This window comes from Colossoma macropomum, unplaced genomic scaffold (assembly GCF_904425465.1).
Source record: "Colossoma macropomum unplaced genomic scaffold, Colossoma_macropomum, whole genome shotgun sequence".
NCBI lineage: Eukaryota > Metazoa > Chordata > Actinopteri > Characiformes > Serrasalmidae > Colossoma > Colossoma macropomum.
Genome location: NW_023494792.1, coordinates 44,403,311 through 44,420,410, shown reverse-complemented (window position 1 = coordinate 44,420,410; position 17,100 = coordinate 44,403,311). Strand labels below are relative to the sequence as shown.

The following is a 17,100-nucleotide window of genomic DNA, read 5'->3' as shown; positions in this document are numbered from 1 at the left end:
ATTGCCAAAAAACACACTCTGTCTATTTAGGTGATGGCGTAAACACGTTATGCTTGATGGACTCTGCCAATAATGAACTATCAGATTTCTGTCTCTAATACAAGCACTGGAATATTTGCACACTCCTTTCATGGAATGACACAGAAATTAGGACTAAATTCACCTGGATTAGCATTACAGACAGACATAACGTTTATTGGTAAGGTTACACATAGTAAAAAGACAGACATTTTAGGACACTAAGCCAGCACTACCTAAACATTCTGCTTTTCCCGAGTACAAAACATAAGGTGTAAGAGCCATACTGTATTAGGCTTTACTTCTGAAAATCTTACGTGTTGTTACATAATTTTGTCCATTAAAAGAACAACAATAGTATTTCTAAGTGCTGATTAAGTTTCCTGAATTGAAATATAGATAATCTGTGCTGCATTAGTTTGTCCTGTGCTCAAACTCATAAGTGGCGCTTATGCAGTTTTTCTGAGCACAGTTTTGTTCGCATGAAGCAATAACCATTGTTCACAATGTAATTTTTTTTTTTATTTTGTGTTTTATTTTTGAATTACATGGATTCTTTCTGTGCTGCTCTTGTTGGAAAATGGATTCACGAACACTTTAGTCAGAAACTTTATGTCCTGTCTGAGTGGTCGTTCCTTGGGAAAAGATCTTACTGAGTCGGTTTGACATATCAGTGAAATATAATTATGTGTCCAATGCCAAAAGACACCTAAACAGTTATCCGCTGGTATGGATATGATTCTGATCACTGTGCATCCTTGATTGTGTATCATGCTATTTAGTGGGTATTTGCTTTCATTTATTGCTAGAAAGATTAGCATATTTGAACTATGGATGCATATTTGAACTACTGATACTGAACTATTCTCTATATATAATTCCATACTGAGTATCAAAGAGAGGTAGACAGGAACAAAGTTTATGAAGGAAGATTCTACTTACCAGCAGTTGATCCCGGCTTTGACGGATCAGCTGCAAGAAAGAAATACTGAAATAAGATACTGAACAAGACAGCATGTGAGGGCATTTAAGATTTTGCTATAAAATAACAACATTCGGAAGTAATCTATTGTAGAATTTCCTTACGTATACAGTTCAGAGATGGCTCGTTCACCCATAAATACAAGTTGTCTTTTTTTTCACAACTGTAGAGATCGGATGTCCCAGCCTGCCTTACATAGCCGTCTATACACTGCATACGGAACCGGGACTCTAACTTGCCCGGTGTCTTTGTGTTGTTCTTTGGCTCAGGAGCCTCACACATAACTGAGAATAGTAAAAGCAAAGCACTTTAGACACTGGTATGTGCACATACATGCACACACACAGTTCACACAGTTCTTTACAATTTCTGCTTAATTCAGTGGTTGTGATGTCATTTAAACAAAGTCATTTTGAGTGGCTAGGTGTAGCGTTGTGCATTCTGGAGAATTTTCATCAAGATTTCTTTACTGTGGTTGATACAGAAACCAGGGGTTGCAATGTCTACAATGCAATTCTAGCTTTAGGTTTTTACACATATTGTTGATAATGTTGAAATATTACTAAATCCCAAATAAAAAGTGTACATTTTTGAGTATTCTGTTGACTGCATGTACCACTCTGCTCCAAATACGTTTAGGCCAAAAGCTTATCTTTAAAATACAATGAAACAATGTCTCAGGCATCAAGAAGTGCATCTGTAACTATTTAGAGTAATTACTTTCTGTGATGTAGCTTTTAGAGGCATTAAACACTTTGGATGTCTGGTGCCAATCACCACCACTGTGAACAATGTTTCTCTAGAATGGATCATTTCACATTAAACCACTAGAATCAAGCTAGGTGTACATAATAAAGTTGTCGCCACGTACAGACAGGGCTGGGATGTAACAGAATATAAGTATAGGGGAATAAATATTCAGAATACAAAAAATAAGTATCTATTCAGTCCAAGTTACATTTTGTAAAGACAGTATTCAGAACACTGTCAGAATACACTTCCTTTACATTTTTAGGAGAATACTTTTAGAGTATCCACCCACTAAAAAACATTCAAAAGAAACATCATCAATGTTTGTTTATGAACTAGTGCTTGTTAGATGAATTCTAAAGTGGATCTCAGGTATCAGCTTCTTTACAAACACTGAAGTTCCTGCTAAAGCCGAGTAGACTGATGAAGCAGTGTGATAAGTTATTAATCTCAGTTTTACTGAGCTCTTTTAAAGGAATGATCAAATTAATAATCTCCTCAGTAGTGGACATGCTTGCAAGTGATAAATTTAGTATCGGTGTTGTACTTGACTCCTGCTCAGGGGATTGTGGGAGCAACAGTGGACTGAAGCAGGCGGTGAGAGAGAAAAAAAAATACATGTTTTTAATGATAAGGAATTTCTTTTAGGAAACATATTAACAGAATAATTACATGAAGCAAACTGCCAACCAAACATTTTGTCGATTTTTTTCGCTTCACTTACCACATAGGTGCACTTTGTAGTTCTACAACTACCTTTACATATTGGTCGACGTCGATGCCAATATATACACATTGAGAAATCATAGAAGAATCATACTGTGACATCACTGCCAAATGCTAATTTTTTTCATGTCAATAAATTACAGGTTTTTGTCTTCCATAAAAAAAACACCTGAGTCACCACTTTTACATTTTAGTGCAAAATAACAATGAGAATTATAACCTCACCACATTGAACTTTTGAGGAATGTGATGGGGCTCAATATTTCAGGCTGAATTGGTTGTCATGCTGAAGGTTAGACCTTCATCAGTTTTGTAACAGTTGATAACATGACTGTTCTGTGAATATTGCCAAAAAAAACACTCTGTCTATTTAGGTGATGGCGTAAACACGTTATGCTTGATGGACTCTGTCAATAATGAACTATCAGATTTCTGTCTCTAATACAAGCACTGGAATATTTGCACACTCCTTTCATGGAATGACACAGAAATTAGGACTAAATTCACCTGGATTAGCATTACAGACAGACATAACGTTTATTGGTAAGGTTACACATAGTAAAAAGACAGACATTTTAGGACACTCAGCCAGCACTACCTAAACATTCTGCTTTTCCCGAGTACAAAACATAAGGTGTAAGAGCCATACTGTATTAGGCTTTACTTCTGAAAATCTTACGTGTTGTTACATAATTTTGTCCATTAAAAGAACAACAATAGTATTTCTAAGTGCTGATTAAGTTTCCTGAATTGAAATATAGATAATCTGTGCTGCATTAGTTTGTCCTGTGCTCAAACTCATAAGTGGCGCTTATGCAGTTTTTCTGAGCACAGTTTTGTTCGCATGAAGCAATAACCATTGTTCACAATGTAATTTTTTTTTTATTTTGTGTTTTATTTTTGAATTACATGGATTCTTTCTGTGCTGCTCTTGTTGGAAAATGGACTCACGAACACTTTAGTCAGAAACTTTATGTCCTGTCTGAGTGGTCGTTCCTTGGGAAAAGATCTTACTGAGTCGGTTTGACATATCAGTGAAATATAATTATGTGTCCAATGCCAAAAGACACCTAAACAGTTATCCGCTGGTATGGATATGATTCTGATCACTGTGCATCCTTGATTGTGTATCATGCTATTTAGTGGGTATTTGCTTTCATTTATTGCTAGAAAGATTAGCATATTTGAACTATGGATGCATATTTGAACTACTGATACTGAACTATTCTCTATATATAATTCCATACTGAGTATCAAAGAGAGGTAGACAGGAACAAAGTTTATGAAGGAAGATTCTACTTACCAGCAGTTGATCCCGGCTTTGACGGATCAGCTGCAAGAAAGAAATACTGAAATAAGATACTGAACAAGACAGCATGTGAGGGCATTTAAGATTTTGCTATAAAATAACAACATTCGGAAGTAATCTATTGTAGAATTTCCTTACGTATACAGTTCAGAGATGGCTCGTTCACCCATAAATACAAGTTGTCTTTTTTTTCACATCTGTAGAGATTGGATGTCCCAGCCTGCCTTACATAGCCGTCTATACACTGCATACGGAACTGGGACTCTAACTTGCCCGGTGTCTTTGTGTTGTTCTTTGGCTCAGGAGCCTCACACATAACTGAGAATAGTAAAAGCAAAGCACTTTAGACACTGGTATGTGCACATGCATGCACACACACAGTTCACACAGTTCTTTACAATTTCTGCTTAATTCAGTGGTTGTGATGTCATTTAAACAAAGTCATTTTGAGTGGCTAGGTGTAGCGTTGTGCATTCTGGAGAATTTTCATCAAGATTTCTTTACTGTGGTTGATACAGAAACCAGGGGTTGCAATGTCTACAATGCAATTCTAGCTTTAGGTTTTTACACATATTGTTGATAATGTTGAAATATTACTAAATCCCAAATAAAAAGTGTACATTTTTGAGTATTCTGTTGACTGCATGTACCACTCTGCTCCAAATACGTTTAGGCCAAAAGCTTATCTTTAAAATACAATGAAACAATGTCTCAGGCATCAAGAAGTGCATCTGTAACTATTTAGAGTAATTACTTTCTGTGATGTAGCTTTTAGAGGCATTAAACACTTTGGATGTCTGGTGCCAATCACCACCACTGTGAACAATGTTTCTCTAGAATGGATCATTTCACATTAAACCACTAGAATCAAGCTAGGTGTACATAATAAAGTTGTCGCCACGTACAGACAGGGCTGGGATGTAACAGAATATAAGTATAGGGGAATAAATATTCAGAATACAAAAAATAAGTATCTATTCAGTCCAAGTTACATTTTGTAAAGACAGTATTCAGAACACTGTCAGAATACACTTCCTTTACATTTTTAGGAGAATACTTTTAGAGTATCCACCCACTAAAAAACATTCAAAAGAAACATCATCAATGTTTGTTTATGAACTAGTGCTTGTTAGATGAATTCTAAAGTGGATCTCAGGTATCAGCTTCTTTACAAACACTGAAGTTCCTGCTAAAGCCGAGTAGACTGATGAAGCAGTGTGATAAGTTATTAATCTCAGTTTTACTGAGCTCTTTTAAAGGAATGATCAAATTAATAATCTCCTCAGTAGTGGACATGCTTGCAAGTGATAAATTTAGTATCGGTGTTGTACTTGACTCCTGCTCAGGGGATTGTGGGAGCAACAGTGGACTGAAGCAGGCGGTGAGAGAGAAAAAAAAATACATGTTTTTAATGATAAGGAATTTTTTTAGGAAACATATTAACAGAATAATTACATGAAGCAAACTGCCAACCAAACATTTTGTCGATTTTTTTCGCTTTACTTACCACATAGGTGCACTTTGTAGTTCTACAACTACCTTTACATATTGGTCGACGTCGATGCCAATATATACACATTGAGAAATCATAGAAGAATCATACTGTGACATCACTGCCAAATGCTAATTTTTTTCATGTCAATAAATTACAGGTTTTTGTCTTCCATAAAAAAAACACCTGAGTCACCACTTTTACATTTTAGTGCAAAATAACAATGAGAATTATAACCTCACCACATTGAACTTTTGAGGAATGTGATGGGGCTCAATATTTCAGGCTGAATTGGTTGTCATGCTGAAGGTTAGACCTTCATCAGTTTTGTAACAGTTGATAACATGACTGTTCTGTGAATATTGCCAAAAAAACACACTCTGTCTATTTAGGTGATGGCGTAAACACGTTATGCTTGATGGACTCTGCCAATAATGAACTATCAGATTTCTGTCTCTAATACAAGCACTGGAATATTTGCACACTCCTTTCATGGAATGACACAGAAATTAGGACTAAATTCACCTGGATTAGCATTACAGACAGACATAACGTTTATTGGTAAGGTTACACATAGTAAAAAGACAGACATTTTAGGACACTCAGCCAGCACTACCTAAACATTCTGCTTTTCCCGAGTACAAAACATAAGGTGTAAGAGCCATACTGTATTAGGCTTTACTTCTGAAAATCTTACGTGTTGTTACATAATTTTGTCCATTAAAAGAACAACAATAGTATTTCTAAGTGCTGATTAAGTTTCCTGAATTGAAATATAGATAATCTGTGCTGCATTAGTTTGTCCTGTGCTCAAACTCATAAGTGGCGCTTATGCAGTTTTTCTGAGCACAGTTTTGTTCGCATGAAGCAATAACCATTGTTCACAATGTAATTTTTTTTTTTATTTTGTGTTTTATTTTTGAATTACATGGATTCTTTCTGTGCTGCTCTTGTTGGAAAATGGATTCACGAACACTTTAGTCAGAAACTTTATGTCCTGTCTGAGTGGTCGTTCCTTGGGAAAAGATCTTACTGAGTCGGTTTGACATATCAGTGAAATATAATTATGTGTCCAATGCCAAAAGACACCTAAACAGTTATCCGCTGGTATGGATATGATTCTGATCACTGTGCATCCTTGATTGTGTATCATGCTATTTAGTGGGTATTTGCTTTCATTTATTGCTAGAAAGATTAGCATATTTGAACTATGGATGCATATTTGAACTACTGATACTGAACTATTCTCTATATATAATTCCATACTGAGTATCAAAGAGAGGTAGACAGGAACAAAGTTTATGAAGGAAGATTCTACTTACCAGCAGTTGATCCCGGCTTTGACGGATCAGCTGCAAGAAAGAAATACTGAAATAAGATACTGAACAAGACAGCATGTGAGGGCATTTAAGATTTTGCTATAAAATAACAACATTCGGAAGTAATCTATTGTAGAATTTCCTTACGTATACAGTTCAGAGATGGCTCGTTCACCCATAAATACAAGTTGTCTTTTTTTTCACATCTGTAGAGATTGGATGTCCCAGCCTGCCTTACATAGCCGTCTATACACTGCATACGGAACTGGGACTCTAACTTGCCCGGTGTCTTTGTGTTGTTCTTTGGCTCAGGAGCCTCACACATAACTGAGAATAGTAAAAGCAAAGCACTTTAGACACTGGTATGTGCACATGCATGCACACACACAGTTCACACAGTTCTTTACAATTTCTGCTTAATTCAGTGGTTGTGATGTCATTTAAACAAAGTCATTTTGAGTGGCTAGGTGTAGCATTGTGTATTCTGGAGAATTTTCATCAAGATTTCTTTACTGTGGTTGATACAGAAACCAGGGGTTGCAATGTCTACAATGCAATTCTAGCTTTAGGTTTTTACACATATTGTTGATAATGTTGAAATATTACTAAATCCCAAATAAAAAGTGTACATTTTTGAGTATTCTGTTGACTGCATGTACCACTCTGCTCCAAATACGTTTAGGCCAAAAGCTTATCTTTAAAATACAATGAAACAATGTCTCAGGCATCAAGAAGTGCATCTGTAACTATTTAGAGTAATTACTTTCTGTGATGTAGCTTTTAGAGGCATTAAACACTTTGGATGTCTGGTGCCAATCACCACCACTGTGAACAATGTTTCTCTAGAATGGATCATTTCACATTAAACCACTAGAATCAAGCTAGGTGTACATAATAAAGTTGTCGCCACGTACAGACAGGGCTGGGATGTAACAGAATATAAGTATAGGGGAATAAATATTCAGAATACAAAAAATAAGTATCTATTCAGTCCAAGTTACATTTTGTAAAGACAGTATTCAGAACACTGTCAGAATACACTTCCTTTACATTTTTAGGAGAATACTTTTAGAGTATCCACCCACTAAAAAACATTCAAAAGAAACATCATCAATGTTTGTTTATGAACTAGTGCTTGTTAGATGAATTCTAAAGTGGATCTCAGGTATCAGCTTCTTTACAAACACTGAAGTTCCTGCTAAAGCCGAGTAGACTGATGAAGCAGTGTGATAAGTTATTAATCTCAGTGTTACTGAGCTCTTTTAAAGGAATGATCAAATTAATAATCTCCTCAGTAGTGCACATGCTTGCAAGTGATAAATTTAGTATCGGTGTTGTACTTGACTCCTGCTCAGGGGATTGTGGGAGCAACAGTGGACTGAAGCAGGCGGTGAGAGAGAAAAAAAAATACATGTTTTTAATGATAAGGAATTTTTTTAGGAAACATATTAACAGAATAATTACATGAAGCAAACTGCCAACCAAACATTTTGTCGATTTTTTTCGCTTTACTTACCACATAGGTGCACTTTGTAGTTCTACAACTACCTTTACATATTGGTCGATGTCGATGCCAATATATACACATTGAGAAATCATAGAAGAATCATACTGTGACATCACTGCCAAATGCTAATTTTTTTCATGTCAATAAATTACAGGTTTTTGTCTTCCATAAAAAAAACACCTGAGTCACCACTTTTACATTTTAGTGCAAAATAACAATGAGAATTATAACCTCACCACATTGAACTTTTGAGGAATGTGATGGAGCTCAATATTTCAGGCTGAATTGGTTGTCATGCTGAAGGTTAGACCTTCATCAGTTTTGTAACAGTTGATAACATGACTGTTCTGTGAATATTGCCAAAAAAAACACTCTGTCTATTTAGGTGATGGCGTAAACACGTTATGCTTGATGGACTCTGTCAATAATGAACTATCAGATTTCTGTCTCTAATACAAGCACTGGAATATCTGCACACTCCTTTCATGGAATGACACAGAAATTAGGACTAAATTCACCTGGATTAGCATTACAGACAGACATAACGTTTATTGGTAAGGTTACACATAGTAAAAAGACAGACATTTTAGGACACTCAGCCAGCACTACCTAAACATTCTGCTTTTCCCGAGTACAAAACATAAGGTGTAAGAGCCATACTGTATTAGGCTTTACTTCTGAAAATCTTACGTGTTGTTACATAATTTTGTCCATTAAAAGAACAACAATAGTATTTCTAAGTGCTGATTAAGTTTCCTGAATTGAAATATAGATAATCTGTGCTGCATTAGTTTGTCCTGTGCTCAAACTCATAAGTGGCGCTTATGCAGTTTTTCTGAGCACAGTTTTGTTCGCATGAAGCAATAACCATTGTTCACAATGTAATTTTTTTTTTATTTTGTGTTTTATTTTTGAATTACATGGATTCTTTCTGTGCTGCTCTTGTTGGAAAATGGACTCACGAACACTTTAGTCAGAAACTTTATGTCCTGTCTGAGTGGTCGTTCCTTGGGAAAAGATCTTACTGAGTCGGTTTGACATATCAGTGAAATATAATTATGTGTCCAATGCCAAAAGACACCTAAACAGTTATCCGCTGGTATGGATATGATTCTGATCACTGTGCATCCTTGATTGTGTATCATGCTATTTAGTGGGTATTTGCTTTCATTTATTGCTAGAAAGATTAGCATATTTGAACTATGGATGCATATTTGAACTACTGATACTGAACTATTCTCTATATATAATTCCATACTGAGTATCAAAGAGAGGTAGACAGGAACAAAGTTTATGAAGGAAGATTCTACTTACCAGCAGTTGATCCCGGCTTTGACGGATCAGCTGCAAGAAAGAAATACTGAAATAAGATACTGAACAAGACAGCATGTGAGGGCATTTAAGATTTTGCTATAAAATAACAACATTCGGAAGTAATCTATTGTAGAATTTCCTTACGTATACAGTTCAGAGATGGCTCGTTCACCCATAAATACAAGTTGTCTTTTTTTTCACATCTGTAGAGATTGGATGTCCCAGCCTGCCTTACATAGCCGTCTATACACTGCATACGGAACTGGGACTCTAACTTGCCCGGTGTCTTTGTGTTGTTCTTTGGCTCAGGAGCCTCACACATAACTGAGAATAGTAAAAGCAAAGCACTTTAGACACTGGTATGTGCACATGCATGCACACACACAGTTCACACAGTTCTTTACAATTTCTGCTTAATTCAGTGGTTGTGATGTCATTTAAACAAAGTCATTTTGAGTGGCTAGGTGTAGCGTTGTGCATTCTGGAGAATTTTCATCAAGATTTCTTTACTGTGGTTGATACAGAAACCAGGGGTTGCAATGTCTACAATGCAATTCTAGCTTTAGGTTTTTACACATATTGTTGATAATGTTGAAATATTACTAAATCCCAAATAAAAAGTGTACATTTTTGAGTATTCTGTTGACTGCATGTACCACTCTGCTCCAAATACGTTTAGGCCAAAAGCTTATCTTTAAAATACAATGAAACAATGTCTCAGGCATCAAGAAGTGCATCTGTAACTATTTAGAGTAATTACTTTCTGTGATGTAGCTTTTAGAGGCATTAAACACTTTGGATGTCTTGTGCCAATCACCACCACTGTGAACAATGTTTCTCTAGAATGGATCATTTCACATTAAACCACTAGAATCAAGCTAGGTGTACATAATAAAGTTGTCGCCACGTACAGACAGGGCTGGGATGTAACAGAATATAAGTATAGGGGAATAAATATTCAGAATACAAAAAATAAGTATCTATTCAGTCCAAGTTACATTTTGTAAAGACAGTATTCAGAACACTGTCAGAATACACTTCCTTTACATTTTTAGGAGAATACTTTTAGAGTATCCACCCACTAAAAAACATTCAAAAGAAACATCATCAATGTTTGTTTATGAACTAGTGCTTGTTAGATGAATTCTAAAGTGGATCTCAGGTATCAGCTTCTTTACAAACACTGAAGTTCCTGCTAAAGCCGAGTAGACTGATGAAGCAGTGTGATAAGTTATTAATCTCAGTGTTACTGAGCTCTTTTAAAGGAATGATCAAATTAATAATCTCCTCAGTAGTGCACATGCTTGCAAGTGATAAATTTAGTATCGGTGTTGTACTTGACTCCTGCTCAGGGGATTGTGGGAGCAACAGTGGACTGAAGCAGGCGGTGAGAGAGAAAAAAAAATACATGTTTTTAATGATAAGGAATTTTTTTAGGAAACATATTAACAGAATAATTACATGAAGCAAACTGCCAACCAAACATTTTGTCGATTTTTTTCGCTTTACTTACCACATAGGTGCACTTTGTAGTTCTACAACTACCTTTACATATTGGTCGACGTCGATGCCAATATATACACATTGAGAAATCATAGAAGAATCATACTGTGACATCACTGCCAAATGCTAATTTTTTTCATGTCAATAAATTACAGGTTTTTGTCTTCCATAGTTTCAATACATAATACTCTAATAAAAAAAACACCTGAGTCACCACTTTTACATTTTAGTGCAAAATAACAATGAGAATTATAACCTCACCACATTGAACTTTTGAGGAATGTGATGGGGCTCAATATTTCAGGCTGAATTGGTTGTCATGCTGAAGGTTAGACCTTCATCAGTTTTGTAACAGTTAATAACATGACTGTTCTGTGAATATTGCCAAAAAAAACAGTCTGTCTATTTAGGTGATGGCGTAAACACGTTATGCTTGATGGACTTGTTACATAATTTTGTCCATTAAAAGAACAACAATAGTATTTCTAAGTGCTGATTAAGTTTCCTGAATTGAAATATAGATAATCTGTGCTGCATTAGTTTGTCCTGTGCTCAAACTCATAAGTGGCGCTTATGCAGTTTTTCTGAGCACAGTTTTGTTCGCATGAAGCAATAACCATTGTTCACAATGTAATTTTTTTTTTTATTTTGTGTTTTATTTTTGAATTACATGGATTCTTTCTGTGCTGCTCTTGTTGGAAAATGGATTCACGAACACTTTAGTCAGAAACTTTATGTCCTGTCTGAGTGGGGAAAAGATCTTACTGAGTCGGTTTGACATATCAGTGAAATATAATTATGTGTCCAATGCCAAAAGACACCTAAACAGTTATCCGCTGGTATGGATATGATTCTGATCACTGTGCATCCTTGATTGTGTATCATGCTATTTAGTGGGTATTTGCTTGCATTTATTGCTAGAAAGATTAGCATATTTGAACTATGGATGCATATTTGAACTATTGATACTGAACTATTCTCTATATATAATTCCATACTGAGTATCAAAGAGAGGTAGACAGGAACAAAGTTTATGAAGGAAGATTCTACTTACCAGCAGTTGATCCCGGCTTTGACGGATCAGCTGCAAGAAAGAAATACTGAAATAAGATACTGAACAAGACAGCATGTGAGGGCATTTAAGATTTTGCTATAAAATAACAACATTCGGAAGTAATCTATTGTAGAATTTCCTTACGTATACAGTTCAGAGATGGCTCGTTCACCCATAAATACAAGTTGTCTTTTTTTTCACATCTGTAGAGATTGGATGTCCCAGCCTGCCTTACATAGCCGTCTATACACTGCATACGGAACCGGGGCTCCAACTTGTCCGGTGTCTTTGCGTTATTCTTCGGCTCAGGAGCCTCACACATAACTGAGAATAGTAAAAGCAAAGCACTTTAGACACTGGTATGTGCACATGCATGCACACACACACACACACACACACAAAGTTCAAACAATTTTTCAAAATATCTGCATAATTCAGTGGTTGAGATGTCATTTAAACAAAGTCATTGAGTGGTTAGGTATAGAATCGTGCATTCTGGATAAATATATTGACTCAAGGCTATTGATTCTTTTCTAAAAATCTGTGGAATTCTCCTTTAATAAACAGGCTACCTATTTAATAATTTTGGAAAAAGCTGTGTCTGTAATTTCTATTTGCATAGGAATCGCATACATGAAAAAATTCAGTCTGGATTTAGACCTCATCATAGTACAGAAACAGCACTAGTGAACCATTGTAAACAATCTCTTATTATTCCCTGTCAAGGAAACGTATCTTTGCTGGTTTTTGCTTGATCTTAGTGAGACCACTCTATCTTACTACACAGACTAGAAAACCTTGTAAGAGTAACAGGAATAGGTCTTTCCTGGTTCAGATCTTACCTGACTGATTGCTATCATTTTGTGAATATAAACGGCAAATCATCTGTTCTTACAAAAGTAAAGTATGGCGTCCCGCAAGACTCTGTTTTAGGACCTCTACTATTCACATTATATATGCTAGCACTGGGTTCCATTATCAGTAAACACGGCATCAATTTCCACTGTTTCACTAATGCACAATTGTATACATCAACCAAACCAGAAGATAAATTTCAGCTTAATGAGATATTGCACTTTGTAAAAGACATAAAAGACTGGATATCGAGTACCTTCCTCCTACTCAACTCAGATAAAACAGAGGTTCTACTTCTTGATCCAAAAGCTGCTAGAAACAAACTGTCTAATTTAACACTTCAACTTAAGAGTTTCTTAGTTGCGTCAGGTACATCTGTTAGAAACCACAACAGCTTACTTCCATCTTCACAATATTGCCAAATTAAGAAATGCACTGTCTTAACAGGATGCAGAAAAGCTAGTTCATGCATTTATTACTCAAGTCTGGAATACTGTAATGTCCTGCTATCTGGATGTTCAAGCAAAAGCCTTAACCCTCTGGGGTCCACAAACCCGCCCGTGCGTCAAATTCAATGTTTCTATAAATGTTTCTCTATCTTTGCCATTACATAGCATAGAAACACGGTTTAAATATTTTCTGAAGCTGTAGACTCTGCCATTTCAATCCATCTTTTCGCGAGATTGTATGTGACTCACATCCAGAGTTATGAGGCTATGAAGAGGGACTGAGATACACGTCATCTGCCTCTCACTGTGTGTAACTGGTGGATTTGTGTGTATGCCTGGATTGTGTGTGAAACTGACCAATTAACACTCAGAAAATCACTAAGGCCTTACCCATCACATCAGAAACCCTTCTTTCTTCATTCAGTCGACATCGGAGACAAACGTCAAATGACGTGCCAAAAGTTTACAGCTGCTGAAGTTGCTGCAGCTTTTTTGGAATGTAGCAACAAAGATAATGGAGCATTTTGATATGAAACATATGGGTATCATGTTTCATATTGTGCAATTATCTTTAAAGACGAATTCAAGAAGATATGCAAAAATCGAGGAAATACACTTAGACCCCAGAGGGTTAACAAGCTTCAGTTAATCCAGAATGCTGCAGCCAGAGTCCTTACAAGAACTAGAAAGTTTGACATATCAGCCCAGTTTTATCAAACCTACACTGGTTGTTAGTTCAATTCCACATTGAGTACAAAACTCTTTTACTGACATACACTGCTCTAAACAGCCTCACCCCTCAATTCCTCAGTGAGTGAGCTTCTCTTATTATGATGTAATAGCTCTGTAATAGCTTGACCTGCCAGAGTCTCTGCTGCACTCTGTTAACACTGTGTACTGTAATCAGTCACTTTTAACAGAACTAACTGCCTGTGTGTTTCTTTGCTGAGCTGAATAACTGCCCACCCTGTGCAGTCTGATGCTGTTGCTGTATCTGTCTTGATCGGGTGCCCACTGCTCGCCAGCCTTCTGGACCAGTCTGACCACCATGGAGCTTCCTGCTGTACAACGCTGTGCAAACCTCACCTGCACGCCGCTGACCCTTCTGATGATACTGCTGCACAGCCTCAAACTATTTAATCATAGCCGTTGCTTCACCTTCTTTTCAACTTTTCTTGTTTGTTTTTAAGATTTTCTACCAATGGTAAAACCTTATTCTCTGTTCATATTGCTTTTGTGTTTTTGTTTTGCTATCCAGTGTTATGCTCATGGGGGCTTGGACCTGGATTTTTCTGTAAAGTTGCTTTGTGCCAACACCTGTTGTAAAAAGTGCTTTAAAAATAAACTTTGACTTGACTTAATTACTTAGTTTAAATCCATTGACATGAAAAAATGACTACAATCACTCCTCACAAGATATCGCTGTGCTGTTTCATATTCTTAGCCTTTCAATAAATCACAAGTAATTACTAATACAATATATTTAGTGTATAAAGTCCACATACATAAGTTGTCACCACGTATAGACAGGGTTGGGATTTAACAGAATATTGGAAATACATATTCGGAATACAAAAAATAAGCATATGCTACATTTTGTAAAGGCAGTATTCAGAATAAAGTTACTTTTAACATTTTTAGGAGAATACTTTTAGAGTTTTCACCCACTATAAAACATTCAAAAGAAACATCAATGCTTGTTTATGAACTAATGCTTGTTAGATGAATTCTAAAGAGGGCTTCTTTACAAACACTGAAGTTCCTGCTAAAGCTGAGTAGACTGATAAGTAAATGTGATGGTCAGTTATTAATCTCAGTGTTACTGAGCTTTTTTAAAGGTCAAATTAATAATTGCCTCAGTAGTGGACACATTTGCAAGTACTAAGTGCACAGTGCTTTTTTTGGTTTCTATTTTGTGTGTGAATTTGGCTTGAACATAAGAATGTCTGGGGAAAAATAATAATGAATAAACCATGCTTTGGAATTACACGGATTCTCTCTGCGTTACTCTCGGTGGAAAATGTATCCATGAACATTTCAGTGGCAAACTTTATGTCCTGCCTGAGTGGCAGTTCCATACTGAGACATATCAGTCAAATGTAACCATCTGTCCAATGCCAAAAAAAACAAAACAAACAAACAAAAAAACACCTAAACAGTTATCTACTGATATGGATATGATTTAGATATTACTGTGCATTCCTGACTGTGTATCATGTAATTGGTATGGTGGGTATTTGGTGGGTATTTGCTTTCGTTTACTGTTAGCAACATTCGCATATTTGAACTACTGATGGATATTTGAATTACTAATACTGAACTATTCTTTAAACTCCATACTGAGTATCAAAGAGAGGTACACAGAAACAAACTACTTACCAGTAGATGACATCGGCTTTGATGGACCAGCTGCAAGAATGAAATATTAAAACGTTAACATCATACTGAATGTTGAATTCTCACAAACTCAGTCTAGCCTATCTTTCAACACTGTAGAATTATGATAATCATGTCTACTCACAGGACAGGCTGTGAATAACAGTGAAAGCTACACACCTCTCAGTTCTTTGTTTATGAGCTATTGTGAAATAAATCCAAGTGGTTGATTTAAGTGGTTGCTTGCAATATAATCAACTAGAATTTTTATTTAGAATCATGTGAAATTGCTCTGAACTTATTTGGATTACAAGCTAAAGCTTCCTTCCACACACTGGAGGAAGGATCTGCAAACATCTAAATTTGCCAAAGGAAGAAGAGGCTGTTTTAAGTGCAGTGCCAGTTCAGTCTAACAATCTGAAATCCTGCTAAAGCAAGTCTTTTTGTTGCTCTGGCAGTTAGAAGGTTTATGGGGAAATTACAGGTTGAGTTCTTTAGGCATAAAACGAAGGGAAAGAAGCACTCAGTTTGCAAACAGATGGAACCAGGAGCCACTACTTCTTGACGTATTGTATGCCATGTTCATTTTAGAGGGGGGCTTATTATCTGTTGAAAAGACTTTTTGATACTGCATTGCTAGAAATACTGGCAAGAACGAATACAGCAAAAAGACTAAGAAACCATCTCTAAGGATATGACCTCACTAATGCAAACCTTAGTTTCTTAGTTCTTGTCTCACTGCTACAATGCATCCACTTCCTAGATAGGACGAAGAATAGTACATTAGTTTTTTTTTTTTGTATTCTCCCTAACTTAGTCATAGCCAGTTCTTCCTGCCAGCTAGCTGGATGGTAGGCTGTGTGGGAGTGTGTGGTGGGGGGGGGGAGGACTAGCATGTGCTTACTCAGAGACGTGAAGCTCTACTCCATATTTTCTAACTGCCACAAACGCATCACTGGACAATTCAAACTGCTTGAAGGAGAATGCTAACTGCCAATTCTATCTAGATTTTTATATAAAACAGAACAGGCCTGAAAATAGACAGCAAATTTGAAGCAGTTATTCCTTGAGCCAAGGTCTTTCACAATTACTTGATTAACTTCTCTGTCCATAAATTTCCATGTTTTAACTATTCATCTCTTCAGGCAAGATCTCAGAACATGGTCATTCTGCCTATTATGACATGAAAACAGCACAATGTGAACATTCACACTTAAACATTCTACGACCCCGCAGGACGAAATACACAGCTAATGACATCACATCACACAATGCATTACTATTATTTGTATTTATTCTACTATTAGTCTGTGTGTCTCCCTTGTGATGGACTCGTGACCTGTCTGGGGTGTTTCCTGCCTTCCACCCAATGACTGCTGGGATGGGCTCCGGTGCCCCCCCCCCGCCACCCAGAAGGATAAGCGGCTTAGATAATGTGTGTAAAAC

The 17,100-nt window shown here is 36.4% G+C and overlaps 1 protein-coding gene across 20 annotated transcripts in view; it reads right to left on the bottom strand.

Annotated features, from left to right (window-relative positions):
• il15ra (interleukin 15 receptor subunit alpha) overlaps positions 1–17,100 on the bottom strand; it is a 58,493-nt gene that overhangs the window by 16,874 nt on the left and 24,519 nt on the right. For 8 of the 20 annotated variants that reach the window (XM_036577273.1, XM_036577274.1, XM_036577281.1 and 5 more), the window contains exons 2-12: positions 15,658–15,687; positions 12,119–12,298; positions 11,975–12,004; positions 9,562–9,741; positions 9,418–9,447; positions 6,744–6,923; positions 6,600–6,629; positions 3,924–4,103; positions 3,780–3,809; positions 1,105–1,284; positions 961–990 (exon numbers count right to left, since the gene is read on the bottom strand). In XM_036577273.1, coding sequence (XP_036433166.1) covers positions 961–990; positions 1,105–1,284; positions 3,780–3,809; positions 3,924–4,103; positions 6,600–6,629; positions 6,744–6,923; positions 9,418–9,447; positions 9,562–9,741; positions 11,975–12,004; positions 12,119–12,298; positions 15,658–15,687 — 1,080 coding nt within the window. The remainder of the gene's footprint in view (positions 1–960; positions 991–1,104; positions 1,285–3,779; positions 3,810–3,923; positions 4,104–6,599; positions 6,630–6,743; positions 6,924–9,417; positions 9,448–9,561; positions 9,742–11,974; positions 12,005–12,118; positions 12,299–15,657; positions 15,688–17,100) is intronic. The other 12 variants (XM_036577276.1, XM_036577289.1, XM_036577285.1 and 9 more) reach the window with 10 other exon arrangements.